The 21,085-nt window shown below is 55.9% G+C and overlaps 1 protein-coding gene across 7 annotated transcripts in view; it reads right to left on the bottom strand.

Annotated features, from left to right (window-relative positions):
• ANO1 (anoctamin 1) overlaps positions 1–21,085 on the bottom strand; it is a 161,205-nt gene that overhangs the window by 82,576 nt on the left and 57,544 nt on the right. For 5 of the 7 annotated variants that reach the window (XM_032638810.1, XM_032638811.1, XM_032638812.1 and 2 more), the window contains exon 2: positions 6,528–6,700. In XM_032638810.1, the coding sequence (XP_032494701.1) occupies positions 6,528–6,700 (173 nt within the window). Of the gene's footprint in view, positions 1–6,527; positions 6,701–6,832; positions 6,992–7,077; positions 7,188–21,085 lie in introns of those variants that run through there. The other 2 variants (XM_032638814.1, XM_032638817.1) reach the window with 2 other exon arrangements.

Raw genomic sequence — 21,085 nt, 5'->3', positions numbered from 1 at the left:
CAGAAGAAGAAAGCCACTCGCCGTCAAGGGCTCGGGGTCGGGCCCTCGGAGGGGAGCGCGCTTCCAAGACAACTGGCCACCCACCTGCCCTCCCCAACTCTTTCCCCTCACGCCCTCTGATCACTAGGGGCCCAGACGGCTGAGAACACTGCAGAGAGCCCTGCCTTCAAGGAGCTGCCATTCAAGAGACGTCGCTGCTCACGGCACTTGAAGATGCCAGGCTGGGTGCTCACACGCGAAGGCCTCCCGCCTCTCCCCAGCGAGCTCACGTTGCCTGGGAGGGACCAGGCGGCTGGAATGGGCTGTGAAATCTGCACGGCCGACCCCCCGGGGGGTGCTCTTCGCACAGGCCCACAGGGTCCCAGGCAGAGCAGAGCTGAGCTCTGCACAGCGTGACCTCTGATGGCCAGCAGGCGTGGCAATGTCGTGTCAAGGTGGCTGCGGGACCGTACCGGCCCTCGCCTGGCCCGGCTCTGCCACTGATTAGCTGTGTGGTCGGGGCCAGGTAACCACTGTGTTAGTCTCAACTCTCCCGCGTCAACTCCCAGACCGCGAGTTGAGTATTCAGCAGCTTGCCTGGGGGGTGGTCTCAGGGGCCAGAGCGAGGTTGGGGAGGGAGGGCGGTGGCTGGTACTGGCGGGATTCAGGGTGGGTCGCTGCACATACAGTCCTGCCTCGGTTTCCTTATCTGCCTGAAGGACTCCAGGGGGCCAAGGAGCCGGGAGCCCACCTGGGGTGGGGGATTCAAAGCCCAGGTCCTTCTGCTAAAGCCACACCCGCTTCTCTAGCGTCCCCGTGGGATTCGGCTGGTTATTGAGGGTATTAAGGTCTGCTGCAAGCTGGTCTCTTCGGAAATAAGAGAAAATAAATAAAATCACGCTGGGAAGAGGTCAAACGAGCAACTCTGCACCATTCAGAGTCTTCGGAGCTGCACCAGGGCTAAGGAGCCAGGCCCACACCCAGGCGGGCAGCTGGTACTGGGAGAGCTGGGGGCCTGGGTGGGAGGAGGGAGGCCCAGCCCAGGACAGAGACCATGGACCACCCCAGCGCCTTTGGTGGGTCATGTTGCAGGAGAGGCGGGAAAGAGTTGTTTGTATCAATTTGTCAGGGGAAACTGAGGCCTGGTGGGGTGAGGGGCACCCGAGGTGACAGCGCAGGCGGGCTGAGCCCAGCCTGGAATCCTGTCTGCACACCCAGGGCGCCCCTCCTCAACAGTAACAGGGACTTGGGGTGACACTATTTCTCAGCCTGGGGCACAGCCTTTCACGGAGTCCCCGCCTGAGGGCCCCTGTAATTAGGGCTGCTTGGCCCAGAGGAAGTCGGGGCTCACGCGGGCGAAGCGATCGGGCCCTTGCTTCCCGGCGGATCCCCAGCGGCCTGCTCCACTGGACACCGTTAGGCTGAGTGTAGCCGCTCAGCTGAGCTGCAGCTCCACCCTCACTGCTCCTGGAACCACAGGTCAGGTGAAGGTGGAGGGGAGCTTTGGGCAGCGAGAGGCCTCAGGTAAGTCCAGGCTTGGTCCCTCTCCAGCTACGAGTCCCGAGGGGATACTCTACCGTCTCTGGGCCTCGGTTTCCGCCTCTGTAAAGTGGGTGGATAATAGAAGCCGCCCCCACTGGCAGCCAGGAGGACCGAGTAAAAGAACGTCTAGGCTGGGCGGACTCTCCCTCTAACTCCTGAGACAGGCATCCCGGGTCCACCCCGGTGTGAAGACAGTTGCTCACTCCCCTGGGTTGTATCAGGGAGGGCAGAGAAATGCAGCGTCACGGGGAGCTGGCCGCTAAAGGTGGCTCCTCTCCTCGCAGGAGAGTGGGCAGCAAAGCCAGACCCGAAGGCTGCCTGGGGGGAACGTGGAAGACGCTGGCTGACGCTGGGGAATAACGCTGCTGCTGATGGGCAGGGCAAGAGCATGGGAGGGGGGCAGAGCCAGGTGGACACGCGGGCTCTGGGCGGGGAGGGCACACCGCCTGCAGACTCTCAGCGTCTCTACAAGGGGTTCATCCCTATTTTCCAAACGGGGAACGCGGATCTTCTGGGCTGAGCCAGGGGCCGTGTGTCACTCTCGAGGGCTGGAGCGGTCATCCTTGTCTCCTGCCTGCAACACCTCTCAGCAGCTTCCTCTCCCATCCCGTACCCGGGCATACACCGGAGCCAGGACATCTCATCCCCTCCTCCCTGCCTTAGCATGCGCTGTGCTCCCCACCTGCACGCCTTCCTTTCTTCCTCTGTCCTTCGTAGCTCTCCCCAGCTTCCCCAGCACTGACAAATCCCCTGTCCTCTGGGATCTGAGGTCCCTGACCTCTCCAGATCTCATGCCTCGGAGCCGTCCATACATAAGCTTTTAACTCATGGGGGCCCCTCAGCAGGCTGGCAGGACACCGGGGGGCTGGGCCAGGAACTGCCCTTAACGCACTTCCCTTCAACCTGCTAAACACACAGTGGGGTCAGCACCTGGTGCGGGTCCCAGAAATGCTCCTGGTTGGCTGGAATAATGGCTGGTACTGAGCAAAGTGGACCAATGAGTCCTTAGTGAATGGGAAGGAAATTCAGAGCGACCCCCCTCAAGTCAGAGAGCAGGGAAATGAATGTAAGGAGAGAATTCCCCACCAACGCAAGACAAGAAAATGTTACCGGGTTCAAAACTGAATGCCCATCCACCCACTGGGGCCTGATCGAGGACCCTCAGACTCTGACAGTCTGCGGAGCATGTAAACGTCCCCTAAACATCTCCTGCCATTGGGGGGAGTGGTAGCACGGAGGCCAGACAAGATTGGGTGCCTTTTGCTTTCATCCAAAGACCAGCTCTGCCACTTCTAGCTGTGCTACCCTTAGGCACGTAGCTTAATATCTTTGTCCCTCTGATCTCTTCTTTGTAAAATGAGGGCCAGAGGGAATAAACAGACCTCCCTCAACTAATATGACTTCCCTCAAAGGGTTGTTGGAAGGATTAAACACGTTAATATATGTGAAGGGTTTACAACAGGGCCTGGGGTATGGTGAACCCTCAACAGAAATTTGCTCTAAAATCTCATGGTCGAAGTGGACCACAAGTTAAAGATGGTGGCAGTGGAAAAGGGAGCTGGTTGCGCTGCCAGGTCCAGCAAGAGGCAGAACTAAGCACTGCTGTGAGAGTCCCAGATCCTCCCCCAAGGCCTGGCCCTGTCACTAATTTGTTGTGTGATCCTGGGCAAGTTGCTTTGTCTGTTTGCATCTTGGTTTTAAAAATTGGGGATGATCCTACCTGAATAAGTGTAAGGGGAGTGCAATCTTCAAACAGAAAGTATGGGCTCTCTTCCTAGTACATTCAACACAGGATGGTAGGCCTGCAGGGCCTGGAGAGCAATTCTGGGCTGGGCTTAGAGGGAGCTGGGGAGGTAGATGCACAGCGAGGACCACAGAGACTGTCAGGGTGGCCATGTGACTTTTTGGGGCCCTTCCATGGAGCCAGAGTGGCTGCTTTTCTTGTGCAGGACAGGACAAGAAGGCAAAGATCGAACTTGCAGTGGGAGCGATATGGGTTAGACCGAATGCCTAACTTCCCAATTCAAAGGCTTGGGAAAGCTTCAGAATGTCCTTTCTGTATCCTTAGGGAAGGGACAGTGACCTCTTGCTGCACTTTTGCTAAGGGCGAGGGATTTCTCATTCATCTTTTTAATGCTCGGCACTGAACTCACGGCTCTGGAATGAACGCGTGCTTGGGGGAATGAATGACAGAGGTGGGTGTGGGGTTTGCACGCTGCTACTGGTAGAGGCCACCAGATCAAGGACACCAAAGCTGAGACCCAGCCAGACCAGAGCTTAAACACCACATCCCCCAGCTCCGAGCCTCAGTTTTTCCATCTGCGAGATGGGGACAAAAACATCTCCTCGACTTAGCTCACAGGATTCTTGTGAGGACCAAGTGTGATGGGAGAACTGAACGTATTTTGAAGATGAACCCCTGAGCTGTCCCAAGGACGGCAGAAAGATGGCTGTCTGAGGTTACGTGGGAAGAGGTCAGGGGCCAAAAGTCCCCTTCACAGCAGGTGTGCCCTGACACAAATACCACAAACAGCGCGAGGGCAGTCTACCTGTCTCTGCAAACTTCCTCCCCAGACTCTTAGAAAAGGGCAGAAAAGGGGAACGGAGCCCTGTATCCACACCTTGGTCGCTGGACTGCGACCCAGTGCGTTCTTTCTTTATATTTATTTATTTTTTATTGACGTGTAGTTGATCTACAATGTTGTGTTCATTTCTGCTGTACAGCAAAGTGATCCAGCTACACAGATCTGTGCCTGCACAGAGCCACCTTCGCTGGGTGACTCAAAGAAATGACTGAGCAACACTTACTGGCTTGAGCTGTGCTGGGGATGCCCTCGGAGGCTCTCCCCGGCACACTGCCTGCCCTGCACAGACAGGCCCCCAGCTCCTAGAGCCACTGCTTCCAGCCTGTCTGTGGCCATTTCTCTGGTGGGATGCAGCTCAGCCCTCCTTCCTGCGGCCACGCGCTCCTGGTTCACGGCCCTCCAAGCCCGTCATACCTGAAGCCTCCCCACCGTAAGGCTTCCGTGCAAAATAAGTCACTAGTCTCCTCTGGGCTTTTCTGCTTGCTTCTGGGCTGTGAGAAGCTTGAAAGAAGAGCCGAGCTGCCTCTCTGCAGACTTTGGGGCCCTCACCAGAGTTTGGGGGACTGAGAATTTCTGGATTGCGAGAGACAACGGGTCCCTGAACTAAAATTCCAGAGCCCAGGGGCCATTTATTAAGGGCTCCATTTTTTTTTTTTGCGGTACGTGGGCCTCTCACTGCTGTGGCCTCTCCCGTTGCGGAGCACAGGCTCCGGACGCGCAGCCTCAGCGGCCATGGCTCACGGGCCCAGCCGCTCCGCGGCATGTGGGATCTTCCCGGACCGGGGCACGAACCCGTGTGCCCTGCATCGGCAGGCGGACTCTCAACCACTGCGCCGGCAGGGAAGCCCAAGGGCTCCATTTTTAATTTCACAGCCCGTTCATTCTCAAGTTGAATCTGGTGTATCTTGGAGTGTCTGTTTCTCTCCATTTCCTTAGCTGCCACCTCTACCTCATGCCTCCTAACCGGTGTCCCCCTCATTCCCACCTCTGGGTCTTCAAATATGTGATTTCCTAGTGTGAAAGGCCCCACCCCACCCCGTTATGGGTATAACTGGCCCCTTCTCCTCCAGAATGCTCATCCCTCCGACAGGCTGTCCGTGGTCACCTGCCTCTGTGTCTTCGCCCTTCCTAGCTCTCCTTCCAGCTGGTGGGTGACATGGGACAGTCATCTGCCCCCTCCTGGCCTCAGTTTCTTCATCTGTGGTAACAGCACCTACCCCATATGGTTACTGAGAGAGTGAAATGAGTTAACACACAGCGGCGGGCCCATCGCTCTGGAAGCATCCCTTGTCGCCGTCTTGGGTAACTTCCACCACTGCTCCTTAAGCCCCAGCTGGGCGGGGCTCCCCGGCCCTTTCACTCTGGTGGTGTCCGGGATCCCACGGGGCCTGGTACGCAGCAGGCACACAGTGTGCGCTGAAATGATGATCCTAAACTTTCAAGGTCACCACCAACACAGGTCCCTAACATTGCCAGCATTTCTGCCCAAGCCCAGCTGTAGAGGACACCCCCATAGCCCACAGGAGCCCAGTCATGACCCCAGGGGGTGCAAGGCCAGAGGGTCTCTGCCTTTCCGGGACCGCACCCCACAGGCACCTCCCTGGACGCCCGGCCGGACTCCGGCTGAGGCCAGAGAGGCAGTCTAGGGCAATCCTGGGCTTGGTCAGAGGGAAACACGGGGCTGGGGCCTCCGCATCTCCTGGGGAGGGGCTTTGGCAGTGGCTGTGTGGGCACCAGGGAGAAAGGGGAGTCTGTCCTCTGGCCCCGGAACGAGCGGCAGCGGGGCTCCCCGGCTGAGGGCGCTGGTCTCAGCCCTTCCCCCTTCAGGCAAACTTTGTTCCAGCGTTAAGCCAACCCCACATGGGCAAATTCTGACCTCCGGGGATCCTTGTGACCGCTGGGTCCCGCCCCAGAGAGAGTGGTAGGGGTACCGGGGACCCCAGACAGGGGACCCAACCACGTGGTCGGCCAGGCGCTGGCCCACGCGGCCCGGCTACCACCCAGGCCAGGCGCTAGCGCCGGGCTGGGGACCGGGACCAGCGCGGAAAGTCAGTCTCGAGCGACCGGCGCCCGCCTGCTGCCCGGGGTGTGCGGAACTCCCGTGCCGGACCCCGCGCCGCCCGGGGGACTCCGCGCCCCGTACAGGTCGGTCCCCGGAGGGTGGCGGCGGGGTGGGGCCTGGAGGCTGCCACCCTCCAGGGACGAGGCGGCTATCCCACCGGGGGCCCCAGCGGCCCGCTCGGGCGAAGCGGCTGCGGGCTGGGACGCAGGGCCGGGGCGGGCGCGGGCGCGCGGGTGGCCGCCCCCCACGCGCCCCGAGCCCCGCGGACCTGGCGCGCCCCGCCCCCCACCAGTCGAGCCCGTCCGGGGCGCGGCACAGGTGCGCAGTCCTCCCGCCGGATCGCGGCCGCCCGCACTCACCGTGCCCTCGGACGGCAGGTAGCCGATGTCCTCGATGGCGCAGATGTTGATGATGTGGACGCTGCGGTCCGCGGCCGGGAGCGTCGAGTACTTCTCGTTGACCCTCATCGCGGCCGCCTGTGCGCCAGGACCGCCGGGCGGCGCGCCCTCCCCATCCACGGCCCCGGCGGCTTCTGCAAGAGGACAGGCAGCGTTCGCTTTGCGCTGGCTCGTGGGGGGCCGGGCCTCCCGCTCCGCCCGCCGCCCGCGCCGCCCGGCCCCGGTCCCGGCCCCGGCCCCGCGCGCTGCGGTGCGAGAGCGCCCACCCTGCGGGTCCCGCGGGGCCCACACGCCGGCCGGCTTCCTTTGCCTCCAAGAAAGATGATCCGCGCTGTGCACCCGCTTATGGCCGGGGCGGCGGCCACGCGGCTCAGATTTTCCGTAGAAATTAAAACACAGCAAGAAAGTATTCCGTTCCTGCGGGCCCTTCCAAGTTTTATTTTTATCCGGGGAAAGCGCCCCTTGGTGGCCCGGTTTTCATGTCAGGGAGGAAAGGTCCAGTCGCCCCTACCTTACAGTTCAGTTGCGGGTCACCTTGCAGGGGAGACACGCTTCTGAGATAGAAGTCAGGAATGCTCTCCCTGCCCCTTCCCGCTCCACCCGCTGGCTGACTCCGGCCGGCTGTCACTCAGCTCTCACCTCCTCGGGGGAGCCTCCCCTACTTTCTGCATGCCCGCCCTGTCCAGCTCCCCGGAGCCCCCTAAGGCTGCCCGCAGCCCCCACTTATGGAATGTTTAGTACTCTGTGCCCAGGCACGAGAAGAGTCTGGGACACAGTACATCTCATTTAACCCCACACCCTGGTCCTCCTTTTGCAGAGGGGGCTGGGGACTTCGGAGGCCAAGGAAGTGCGGGCCGGGGGAGCGCGTGCAGCGTCGCCTGCACTCCTTCATGATGCGCTGCTGCCTCCCTGAGGGGGGGACAGTGACTTGGATGGTCTCATCCCAGGACTAGCGGGGCTCGGGCACACAGTTGGCACTCCTCAGGACATTTTTAATCCTCCATCCCTGCAGGAGGGGGACGCAGGTCTCTGGGGGCAACCATGCTGAGGTTTAGCCCTCGGGGGCCACGCTAGCAGCCCTGCCCAGTGGGAATGAAATCTCCCGTTTTTCTGCCTTTCTGCATGCCGTTAGTTCCTCAAGGTGTGTGTGCCAAATGCCACCTCCTCCAAGAAGTCATTCTGGACTGCCCCTCACCCAATCACTGAGGCCCGAGAACCTGCCTGTACCTTGACGACAGCACTTTCTTTACTCCACCTCATTTTACAGTGGATTCATACAGTTGATATGCAATAATTACTTGTCAAATGGCCACTGAGGAACATTCAGGGCCTACAGAAATGATTCTAAAGAATGATTATAAAGCTGCCTTCTAAGGCCACGATGTCATCAGCCTGCTGTGGTCCCACGAATGCATTCTGGGATCAGACAGGATGGGGTGGGGGAGACAGGATGGAGTTGGGTTCCTGTTCCGGCACTTTCCAGCCCTGTGGCCCTGGATGAGGCTCCTTAAGGCTCACAGCGATTCTGCCTTCTCCCGTCAGCATCTAGCGTGTGAAGCTGCACCTCAGTGCCGGGCACAGGGGCGGCTGGGCAGTGGCCACCACTGTTACTACAAAATATCCTCTTGTCATTGTCATGACCTTCTTCCCTCTCCCATTTAGACTCAAGTTCATGAATTTTCTGAACTTGGAGAAATGCAAGAAGGTTACTCCATCCTTGGGCTGGCCTTGCCAATGGGAGCTGAGTGGCCCTAAAGGACTCTTTGTCTGCACCTTGGACAGCTAGGGTAGGTTTGGAGAAGTGCGCTAGGCTGCCGAAGGCCGGAAACAGTCCTCCACAGTTTCTGCCACGCCAGGGAGACCTTGCTCTTAAAACTTCAAGTTTTCAGGGCTGGGAAGAATGACACAGACACACATACACAGACACACACACACACACACAGACACACACACAGACACACACACACACACAGACACACACACACACACACACACACAGAAGATTATGTAACTTCATTCTCTTATCCGTGTTGGTAAACAACCGAGATTGTGTAACCCTAATGTACCATCTTTCTAAATTTATTTTCAAGTGGCAAAGGGCCTTGCCGAAGCCTACGAGATATAATTTATGAAGAAAATAGGAAAAATGTAATTCCTCAATTCTGGGTACATTGGCATTTCCAAACGTTTGGGGGGTGACACTTGACTGCTGACCCCGGGAGGCCTGGGGGCTTTGTGCCTGAGACCTTCTGGGGGCTGCAGGGTGGGGGACAGTCTTTGAGGCTTGGCAGCTCCCCACCTCCTCCGGAGACAGCGCCCCCTCTGGCTTTGCCCCAAAAGCTGTGTTTCTGCACTTGTTTCTGTGATTCATGCCTTAGCCAGGTTCAAGACATCTGCTTGCTTGTAAAGCATCACTTTCTTTGCCACATACAGTTGAGTTCCTTGCTTTGCCCTGCTCCCTGCATCTGCTTCCTCTTGCCCTCTCCCCTAAGCTTCTGAGGTGGATGGTGTAGAAATGCTTCATCAAGGGGAGGGGAAATGCAGGGTGGCCTCTGCACAGAGCAGGTGCAAGGATGGGCTAGCTGAGATCAATTCCATCCCCGGGCCACTTATGGCCTGGGCCGGGGGTGCGGGGTGGTCCCTGGGTCTTGGGATTCCAGGGACAAACAAGTAGTAAAAACATTCCCACCAAATCAGGAAGGAGGAATGGGACGCTTCTAGTTGAGATATCTCTTAAGTTAGAAGGATTTTAAAGGGTCCCTTTTGTTCTGGTGATGATTTCACCTCCTGGGTTCCCTGCCTTACACTGTCTCACGGGCCATCGTGCTGGGATTCCGTCTCTACTCTGAATCGCTAACTGCTTACAAACAGATCCTCTAGATAAACTGTTGCATTACTTTTGTATTTTCTTCTTTTCGACTCAGTGATTCTCACCATTAAAAATCCAAAGGGACTGATTTCACCAGAAGGATTAATTCCCCGCTCATGAATTAGTAAAAATCGGTCTCATTAGTTTAAGTGGTACCCTTTATTATGGGAAGTTCTGGGCCTCACGGCTCACCCTTTTCTGCCACCGCGTTGCCTTTTCGTGTCATTGTGATGTCACCCAGCATCAGGCACTTTCGTCTCTGCTGACATTTTAATAGTCACCAGGAGTGCAAGCACAGGGTGACAAGGGGCACAGGAGAGGAGGCCAAGCACGTTCCCGGGTGAATGCCTCCTTTGTAAGTGGCTCAGGAGGGGGCCCTTTCCAGTGGTGTTTTCTTTGCAACGTCAGTTTCATCTCCTTGGCATTGTGCGCGAGAAAGAACGAACGTCTCGCACTGTTCCTGCTTAGTGGCACCAGTCTGAGCCTCACCAGGAGAGCAGGCTCTACACAGCGAGCAGAATGAGGCCATAGTGAGCCCGGGGCAGGGATTATTCCTGCAAGGCTCTCTCTGATACGGCGCTCTCCGGCGGGGCTTCTCACCTTGGCTCTGTCGACATCTGGCGCTGGATCGCAATTTGTCCTGTGCCCATCCTGTGCCCATCCTGTGCCCTGTGAGATGCTCAGCAGCATCCCTGACTTCCTCCCACTAGATGCCAGTAGCACCATCTCCCTCCCAGTGTGACAACCAAGCACATCGCCAGACATTGTTAGGTGTCCCCTGGGGGCAAAACCCCTCCCCGGTTGAGAACCCTGTTCCCAGGCTGCAAGGAAGACCCAGGAGGCTGATCTTACCACCCCCATTTCTCTGATGGGAATGGAGGCCTGGAGAGGTACTTGGCTTTTTATTAGAGATACACGAGGTGGGAGTTATGATTTGTTTTTACAAAATACAGAGATGCCCCCCCCCAGGGCAGCTCTCAGTTGGTGGAGGGGCCGGCACAGCCCAGGACACACCAGGCTGCTCTGTCCCTCGTTCTGGCCACCCCTGCATGGGGCAGCCTTCTCCCCAGGACAGATCTCTGCACTCAGAGGTGCTAAATAAACGCGGTTGACTCACGGGCAGCCTGGGTGGGGAGAGGAGTGCGGAAGAAGTGAGCGGCTCATGACTCAGGGCTATTGTGAGCGTCAATGGCCACCCATCCCCCGCTGGCTCTGAGCCCCCTTCGAGTATCTGGTGGGCAGTCCCTGTAGGAAAGAAACGAGCACCCCACAGGTATATGACCTAACATGCTAAAAGCGACTCAGGGTGTAATTATCCCCAGGGAAGATGTGCCTGGAGAATTTATAACTGAGATACGGTGGGTGGGAGACTGGTGGGTGGGAGACTGGCCACCTGTCATTTCCTTCCTTCGAATGATAGCAGAGCTCTGAGCAGAAGCTGGCAAGCTGCAGCTGGATGGGAGACTCCTTGGGCGTGGAGACTGCCAGCCCAGAGTTCTGGAAAGTAGCCCAAGCATGGAGTTCTGTCTGGGGGACGTCCCCCCACCCCCACAGCATCCATGGGTGTTGTTTCCATCAGAGGGTTTTCAGATGATTTATGTGCTTTGTTGACCCAAGGCCCGCCTTCTGAGAATTCCTAGGAACCCTAAAAACATGCGCAGGGTAAGTTAGAACCCAACCCATCACCTCCTCCTGGAAGCCTTTCTGGCCTGAGTCAGTTGGCATGACTCATCTCTGTTCTGCTGGCTCCATCCAGGCACTCAGGCCCATTTCTGCTCCATCTTCCTCATGTCTCCTCCTACTTTATTTCTCCACTCTTAACCCCCCACACCGTCCCATCTTTGGCACAATATAGATTTCCCTGTTTATGTTTATTTATTTAACAAGCAGTGGGGCAGTGTTTACTACAGTCCAACACTGTGCTAAGCTCTCTACAAACAGTAACTTGAATTCTTATAGTGATTACGGCCATTTGCAAGTGGATTCACACAGATGTCACCCCTCCACCCCCGGCCAAGGTCCTTTCTTTGGAGGTTTGGGGAGAAGTCCAGACTGAGTCTCCAATGGCTGCTCCCTCCTCCCCAGCGACCCTACAGACATCATGATATTAATTCCCATGACGACAGACACTTGGGCACCAGAAATCCTGCCCACCGGGGACGGGATGCAGGATGCAGCCGAGACAGCCTCTGGACCACCCTGCCCAGCAGAGGGTGGAGAGTCCGATCGCAGCGTGCTGGCTGCCCGCTTCTCAAAATGAAAGCCCCGCCCAGGGGTCTAACGCTTCTTCTTGGGTCTTGAAAGAATAGCAGAGCTTCAGCCTGCCTTGCTTTCATCCGCACTCCCCAAGAGAACAAAGGATTTCCAAGTCCCACGCACAGATCGCCTTCATCCGGGCTCACACCACACCAGGCAGAGCCTTCCAGATCATGGAGCTGCTGAGAGATAAGAGCCAGGTGCTCCAGGCTGAAGGTGGTGTGAGGCCCCCAGGCTGCAACCGCTCTCACCCGCACAGCCCAACCGCCTGCATCCTCCCCATGCACGCATGCGTGTGTTTTGGAGTGCATCACGTGTGCATTATTGCTGTCCTGGGGTCAGTGGCCACACACAACCCTTAATTTCCCTAAAGACCCATCTCGCGGGAGGCTGGACCCTGACGTCACAGCCTAGGTCGGTGACCTGGGTCTCCCTCCAGAGCTGATCCTCTTGGACCACTCTGTGTGACCTCGCAGAGCATCCCCAAAGATCAAGCAAACCCAGAAATCCTTGGACAGAGGACCAGGCTTTGTTATCTTTACGGGAAGACCCTGATGCTTTCCTGTGAGACCCCAGGGCTGGAATCAAAGACCTTCTAGGTTTGGGTGAGGCCACAAATGGCCTTTCCCTGGAAACCCTGTTGTTCATGTGGTTGTACCTTCATGTGTGTATGATTCAGTGCAGAGCTTCTGTTTTGCGTCAGGCCTCTGCTAGGTCCTGGGTCTCCGTCCTGCAGCCAAGCTGTCGGGCTGCAAGCTTCTCTCGGGTACAAGCTCACTGCATCCTGTGTTCTGGGGCCTGCCTGGCTGGACACCCAGCCCAAAGCAATGACCCAACGTTTTTGGGGGGCGTGAATGAGCTAATGAACCAGAAGCCTCACCAACAAGGCACTGGCTCTCCCTGCCCCGGTGCTGGGAGTCAGAACTACGAACCTCCTCCAGGTTTGGGGCCTCGGACCTCACGCTCCAACGGAGCTTTCTGGTGTACTAAAGGAGTGGGTTCTCGGGCCCTACACAACAGCACTGTCCAACAGGAACGTGGTGTGAGCCATTGGTAATTTGCGATGCTGACATAGCCACATTGCAAGAATAAAAATCATCAAGGGAAATTGATAAAGTATTTTATGTAGCTTATTCTATAAATTGTTATCTTTTCAACACGTGATCAATAAAAAAATTATCGACAAGGTAGTTGACATTCTTTTACCCTATAACAATTTGAAATCAAATGTGTATTTTATACGTACACAGCACATCCTAATTCAGACAAGCCCTGTTTCAAGGATCAGATCTGCCTGTGGTCAGGGGCGAGGTACTGAACAGGTTAGCTACAAAGCCTGTTCTTATTATGTAGGAAAACTACATTGGATGGCTTTTCTTTTCTGCTTTACACTTCTCTGTGTCTTCTAAGATTTCTGCAGTGAACACAAATTAGTTTTATCACCAGGAAAAGGGAAACTGTTATCAAAGACTCTGACATACCATCTAACCTGCAGGGTTACATGGTACCCTTTTTACTGTTTGAGGGAAAATGGTCAGTTTATTGGATTTTTATTTGTACAGCACCAATTAGAGAAAACCACCTTTGCTTAGGGCCGATTGGAGACATGTTCCTAAAATATTTTGACAAAGTTTAGTCTTTAATTACAAAGCTTATATGATTACACAGCTGGTCACAGAGGCTTTTGAGTGGAGGAGGTGAGAGAGGTCTCTATTTGGAGACCCAGAGGGTGGCCACCTGGTCCACCTGACGGCATCCTCCAAGGGTCCCTGTGCTAAGTGTTAGGTTCAGCAAACGTGGGCTGTCTGCCCCACCATGGAGCACGGGAGTGGATGCTACCTGAGATGCCAGCCCGGTGCATGGGGTGGGACACCTTACCCAGCTGCCTGCTTGGAGGACTCTTAGCCCCCGGCTCTTCTGATAGTACTGCCTGGACTGGTGGGGGGTCATTCATTCACTCCCCCATGATTTACCCACTCATTCATTCACTCATTCATTCATTCATTTACTTATTCATTTACTCACACATTCATTCATTCATTCGCTCATCCACTCACTCTTTGGTTACCTCCCCCCACACCTTGTCCATCCATCTCTGTTTTTCCATGCAGATTTCACCCCCCCCCCCCCCCCCCCCCCCCGCATCCACTGCATAATTCCCTTCATTGTCTCGTTTCTTGTCTGCCCCACCCCCTCCCTTGGCTAGAATGTCAGCTCCAAGCTATTCTGTCATGATTCATTCAGTGACTCCAGATTTCCGCACCTGAAAATGACACCAGAAGTAAGCCACCGAGCCGAGGAGAAAGGTACAGAATTGAGCCGATGATTCAGTGAGTTTGGGCCCCAAAGCATTTTCTCTTAAGAGGTAAAATGTGGGGAGGAGGGGAGAGGGTGAGAGAGAGAGGAGCCTCTGCAAGCCAGGACGGCGTCTGACTTTGAGAATGCGTTAATAACCCACAAGGAATTAACTCAGCCCCTTCCATCCCTTTGCTTATGGAGACAAAACCCCAAAGTGCGTGTCCTGTAGAGTTAGTAAGTACACACACACACACACACAGACCACCTGATCCCTAAAGGGTTAAAAATGGGCCCAAAGTATGTGACCTCCTCCCTCACGCTTGTACAATTTGTGGTCCTGGAATCCCCCCAGAAGCCCACCCCGACCACGGCCCAGATCCTCCACAATCAGTGATCCTGCAGATGCTGGAGGGCCCAGGACCGCCCCCTGTGTGGTGCCCGCGCCCCTGCACCGAACACCATCCCTTCCAAAAGCAGTGCCTGAGAGCACCTTCCCTGCTTCTTGTGTGAGAATTATTACATCTGAAATCAGGCTTTCTGGAAAACCAAACGTCTTTTTTTTTTTCCTGCCCCTTCCATCCACCCCTACGTGGCAAGAGAATCCCTTGGAGGAGAAATTTTCAGTCAATTCATGTTTTATTCTACAACTCGATTCTCAGGGCAAGCGCCTTGAGATCTTTGTAACCATCCCCCCTTGCTTCCTGCTTTCCGCCCCATTTGGCAAGAGGCTGACCTCTGACCTCAGCCCCAGACCCCTCACCTCCCTGTAGAACTCACTCCTGGCTCCTTCCAGCCCATTTCGGAAGAGAAAGTGCATCCTGTCCTTTGTCAGGGAGGATGTCGGTGCCCCCAGTTCCTTCCAAAGGGAAAACAAGGGAGAAACATGGTGCCCTGAGGTGGATCCCGGCCTGTGTGCAGAAGCACATCAATCGTTTCGTAAGGCAAAGTATGCTGAGGAGGTGCTCTGCTTTCCAGGGGGAACCGAACCAGCCTGGCCCTCCAGCCTGAGAAAGCACACGGGCACATCGCTGTCGGCTGCGGCCCCGGCATGGATCTAGACGGGCCTCTGCGGCGCCAGTGACATTTGGGAACAGCTGGCAACGGAGGGGCCAGGTGGCAGGGACCCTTCCTTCTCCCATCACGGCCTGTTGACTTTGGGGACCCCAGCAGGGGACTGTTTTTCCTTGAATGAGGGCCAGGATCCCCTCTCCATGGCCAGACACTTGTTAATGGCTTCACAGGAGTTAACTTTCTCCCTGGGGTTCCTGCTCAGGTATCGCCTTTCCGGAAGGCCTTCCCTGTCCCCCCCACCCCCCACCGGCTTTGCTTCCAAGCAGCACTTGTTACCCAACTGTTTATTTTCTCTCTGTGCCAGGAAAGCAGGGCCCTTGTCTGTCTCTCTCGGCTGTATTCTCAGCACTAGCAAAGCACACAGCCAGGTGGCAAAAAAATATTAGGCTGGCCAAAAAGTTCGTTCGCGTTTTTCCATATGTTTTGGAAAAACCCGAATGGACTTTTTGGCCATCCCCGTATTTATCGAAAGCACAAATGAGTGAATAATGTGTGCTTCGCCAGTGTCCGCGGACTCCAGCGCCACGCAGAGCAAGCACTGTTAGGAGGGGACAATTTTAATCTGACTCAACCAACCCCTGAGCTGCCTCTTGGCCAAAGGAGGTGTGGGATCTTCACCGACGGGTTCTCCCCAGGGGGAGAGGCTGCTGGGGTCAGGCTGCTGGGGCCACTGGGGCCGAGAGTCCTGGGGCCACTGGTCCAGCCACCACAGGAGCCCAGTGACCAGCCCTCATCAGACCTCTGAGCTGCAGGAGGGAAGCGCAGGGCTGGGCTCTCCAGGCAGCTGGGTGCCTCCCCTTCCCCTGGACAATCAGCGAGTTTACTAAGGTCCTACTGTGTACAGCCACAGAGCTGTGAGCCCCAGACACAAACGGAACGACAGACCTGCCCGCGCGGTGCTTACATTGCCGGGGAAAGTCAGAAAACCCAGGGAGAGGCCTGAGAAAGAAAGATCACGGTAGGTCCTGGAAGGTTCTCCAGAGCGAGCGGCTTTCAGCCGAGCCCTCAAGGGTGACCGGGAGCCAGGAGGATGAAGAGGAGAGGACAGCCGCTCCAGGCAGGGGAAAGGCCCGCGGGCAAGGGCGCCAGGGCTCTGGTAGGGGAGATGGTAGGGTCTGGAGGGGAGGGCAGTGGCGAAGGGCGAGGGACTGCCGATTCATCCATCAGTTTCCCCAGTAGCGCTGCCGCCCTGTCCCTGTGAAGTTACAAGGTTGCCAGCGCAGCGTAGAGGGGAGGGGGACGCCCCCAGAGAGTGGGCTGGGTGATTTTTCATGGGCGGCCACGGTGGCCTCTCCGTGAATGGGGCATTCATAGCCACTCAGGAGAGAGAGAGCTTGGGAAGACTTTGACAACCAGACTCTGTGTCTATGCAAATAAAAGGATTTCTAAGGATGTGCACTGGTGCTTCCTTTTCAAGAGCAAGGGCTCCCCTGCAGGGGGGAGTTGAGGGGGGCAGGAGAAGGGACCAAGCCGGGCTGAGCTGGTCTGGGGGTGTTGGCGCCTTCCTCCCTCTGGACCGTAGTGAGGCTGTGCCTCGGGGGCCCCTCCATCCAGCATCCACGGCGGAGTGCAACGTCACGATGACGGGCTGGCTGCATCCCGCACCCGGAAGTAATTAAAATTCCCCTGGACAGCAGACACCTCTGCTGTGCCATTACCAGGTGAAGGCCGAAGTCAGGCTGCCTCTGCACATCCACCCACACCGAATCCCCGGCGAGAGGAAGGTGTCATGTGCTTCGGCCCTGACGCACAGTATGTGCTCACAAATGCTCGTGGCAGGGATCGTCCCAGAGGACCCTTAGAAGTGTTGAGTTATCTATCAGCATGGCATAGGCTTCTTCCCTCCAGGGACCTGCGTGCCTGCCGGGTGACCTTGGACAAATTAGGGAGGCAGTCCAGGGAGGAACATTCCAGGTGGAGGCTGCAGCCAGGCGGGGCCCTGAGCTGGGATGAGCGCTGAGTGAGGGGCACGAACGTGGAGGCTGCCGAGGCTGGTGGCGGACCTGGTCAGAGCAGAGGTGGGGTGGTCGGGCTGCAGGGCCTCGGCCCCTCTGGGTGGGGGAGGGGCACAGGAGTAGAGGGATGCGGTCCGAGCTCTTAGGCTCAGCAGATGGAAGGGTTGTGCCAGGGTTTGGCAGAGTGTGGGGACCCAGGACGTGCATTTTAGCCGAGGACCCCGGAGCCTCTGATCTGGCACCACCCCTCGACAAGGTGCAAGGCCTCCTCTGATGACGGCTGAACCCAGGAGATCTCAAGCCCTGTGATGGAGGATTCACTGCCTCTGAGGGCAGCTGACTGCCCCTGGGGCAGCTCTGAGGGAACCTGCTCCGAAAAGCCAGCCCTGCTTCCAGGCTTGGGCCACCTGCAGAATTACCCCATCACGAGAACAGCATCTAAAACTTAGAGTCAGCCGTGCAACAAAGCTCCCTGTATGTCCTCCTTGCTCGGACAAGCAGCCACAGTTTTCTCTACTCCCTGTCCCCGGTAATGCCACGAATCACTCTCAACCGTGTATTTTCAAAATCTTTTGTTCTGGGGCTTCCCTGGTGGCGCAGTGGTTGAGAGTCCGCCTGCCAATGCGGGGGACACGGGTTCGTACCCTGGTCCGGGAGGATCCCACGTGCCGCGGAGCGGCTGGGCCCGTGAGCCATGGCCGCTGAGCCTGCGCATCCGGAGCCTGTGCTCCGCAACGGGAGAGGCCACAGCAGTGAGAGGCCCGCGTACTGCAAAAAAAAAAAAAAAAAAAAAAAATACTTTGTTCTGGAACATGGACACAGGCAAGCTAAGTGAGGACTCAGTGTTGGCAGCCCAGTGTGTGAGTGCAGGGCTCTGCAGAGGCCCTCCTGGGTCGCATCCCCCTCCATCCTTAACTCCTGTTCTCCTGGAACTGCCCCAAATGTCTCTATTGTGGCCCTAAGCTCGTCATTGACTGAGACAGCAAATCTCATGAGAACAGGCAAACTACTGATCTAATTCATACTAAGGTGTAAATGACTTTTTCCTCCCACGTACTTTTAATAGGTGAACAGGGCAACAAGCATCAAGTCCACGGACATCTGGGGATGGGGGACGTGGAGAGAGGGAAAAAACTTCCCAGGCAAAGGGAAAGGGGAGAAGGAAGAGGTTTGGGAGAAGGGAGGCAGGGAACGCCTTTACTTCCTGTTGGTCTGGCCCGGACTGACCCAGCCCTTCACTGCCTGCTGACCTGACTTTGGAGGCATGCACAACCAGGGAGGGGCCAGCATCCGTCTGATCCCTGAGGGCAATTTTAAAGCTCACTTCAGTCCCAGGCTTCCATCTGAAAAATCTCTCCAGAGCAGAAGCAGAGCCAAGAACAAAGGAGAAAAAATTGTGAAGCCCACAACAAAGGGCGCATGGGGGACTGAGAAACCTGTTTCTCAGATATTCGTCTGGCCTTGGAGAAGTGCTCCTTCTTGTCTGCGGGGCTGAGGCCAGAGAACAAGCCCTGGGGGGCGGGGGCGAAAGAGACACGTGGTGCTCTTCTAGACAGATGGACAGACAGATGGACGGATGGTGCCTGAGAGGTGGCCATGCTTCTGCCCCTCGGGCACAGGCTGTGAGACCCCAACCCTGGCCCCGATCTACTCTGCAGGCTGGGGGTCCAGCCACCCCAGCATGATCTCGGGAGCAGGAAGGGCTCTGCCTGGCACTTCATAAGCCTCCTTCCCTCAACAAGCCACAAAGCTGCCACATACCTATTGTGGGAGCAGCCTCTGTGCGCTGGGAAAGTGCCTCCCGCCTGTACGTGCCAATCCGCTTCCAAAGCGTGAAGACTTCTAGTACAGAAGAAAGAGGAACGAAGAAAAGAGGGGAAGAAAAAAGAACCAAACAGGAGAATGAGGGAAATAAAGAGAGAGCAAGATGCCCTGGAAACGTAAAGACCTGTATCTCAGAGAAGAGGGATGGGGAAGCCCCGAGGTCAGAGTCAGGACCTCCCCCCGCCCGTGTCATGTTGAATATAGTTATTGGTGACGGTTTGACTTTGACTCATCAAAACTTTACCCAAATATCATATAATATTGCTTATATGTGGAATCTACAAAAATGATACAGATGAATTTATTTGCAAAGCAGAAGTAGAGACACAGACGTAGAGAACAGATGTATAGGTATCGGCGGGAAAGGGGGAATGGGATGAATTGGGAGATTGGGATTGACATATATACACTACTGATACCATGAATAAAATAGATAACTAATGAGAACTTACTGTATAGCACAGGGAACTCTACTCAGTGCTCTGTGGGGACCTACATGGGAAGGAAATCCAGAAAAGAGGGGATATATGTGTACGTATAGCTGATTCACTTTGCTGTACAGTAGAAACTAACACTACATTGGAAAGCAACTGTACTGCGATAAAAATTAATTTTAAAAAAGAACCTCTGTCTCTAAAAAAAAAAGTTACCAAAAGAAGGGGGGCAAAGAAAGACTTGCTATGACCAGGTCATGTTTCTCCAGAACCAAGGGGGTTGTGAAGCCCAGAGTGGGTGGGGTACGGAAGGTCCAATTTTCATCATCACATGTAATGAGACACCAAAAAAACAGTGGGCGAGACACTTGGGGACGGCTTGGCTTCCCAGGAAAGGGTACTAATGCCAGGTGGTGTGGTAAGACTTGCATTAGCATACATTTAATCTTATCGTTAAGAAAGACGGGGGGCTTCCCTGGCGGCGCAGTGGTTAAGAATCCGCCTGCCAATGCAGGGGACACGGGTTCGAGCCCTGGTCCGGGAAGATCCCACATGCCGCGGAGCAACTAAGCCCGTGCGCCACAACTACCGAGCCTGTGCTCTACAGCCCTCAACCCACAACTACGGAGCCCGCGTGCCACAACTACTGAAGCCTGAGTGCCTAGAGCCCACGCTCCACAAGAGAAGCCACCGCAATGAGAAGACCACGCACCACAACCAAGAGTAACCTCCGCTCGCTTCAACTAAAGAAAGTCCGCGTGCAGCAGCAAAGACCCAGTGCAGCCAAAAATAAATAAATAAAATAAATACATTTATTTAAAAAAAAAAGAAAGGCGGGAATCGCTCAGCTAAAATGCCTGCTCGCGCTGCCAGGTCACGGGTCAGCAGACCAGGGTGGAACTTGCTGGGATTCGAGGGGCTGAATGCTCCTGTCACCTCCCCACCTGCTCTCCCCCTTCCCCTCCCAGCTCCCCACCCCCAACAAACATACAGTACCAGGCACGCTTGGACCTATGGCAGTTTCTACCCCAGGGAAGTTCAGTGTCTGGACTAACATTTGTGTCGGGCTTCACAAGCTGAGATTTTCAGCTGCTCCCAGGGGCTCAGAGGGCAGCTAAGTTTGGGACCCACCTAGTCTCAGGGGGACAGACACGCACGCTGGTGACCGTGGTGCTGTGGGACCAGTAACCCTTTATGGAGACAGGCATGGAGTCCACGGAAGCCCCGTGGAGGGAATGCTGGACAAAGCTCCAGAGGGAGGGCGGCTCTGGACCCTCTGCCCACCTCGCTCCAGCCTGATCCCTTCAGAACCCGCAGCGCCAGTGCACATTTGTTCCCAGGGCTCTGCCTTTGCTTACAAGATTCAGCTCACTGGGCAAGTGTCTTTAGGGTCTTCTGGAAGATGGGTCCCCTGGGGAAGGCTTCCTGGAGCACATACCCATCCTTTGCAGATGTTTGTAAATATCTCTCAGGGGTGTGGTACCTCCACACAGCAAAAGGCTCTGGTCCTGATTCTGCCCCTGTATTCAGGGCTCACAGCATCTTCTTAATTAAAAAAAAAGTCACATCTCTCTTCTCAAAGTACCCTTGGCTGCATTCCCTAAGACTCATCCTCACACAAAGTCTATGAAATACACGGCACAGGTGTCATTAGACCCATTTTCCAGATGAGGAAACTAAGGCCTCAGCAGATCCAGTGGCTTACTCAGGATCATGCATTTGGAAACAACAGAGGTAGAGGACCCTCCCCTGACCACCTGAGCCCAAGAGCATGCCTTTCCGCTGTTGTCTGAGAAGTTCCAACTCTCAAGG

The sequence above is a fragment of the Phocoena sinus genome, chromosome 8 (genome assembly GCF_008692025.1).
Source record: "Phocoena sinus isolate mPhoSin1 chromosome 8, mPhoSin1.pri, whole genome shotgun sequence".
Taxonomy (NCBI): domain Eukaryota; kingdom Metazoa; phylum Chordata; class Mammalia; order Artiodactyla; family Phocoenidae; genus Phocoena; species Phocoena sinus.
This window is presented reverse-complemented; position numbering and strand designations above follow the sequence as displayed.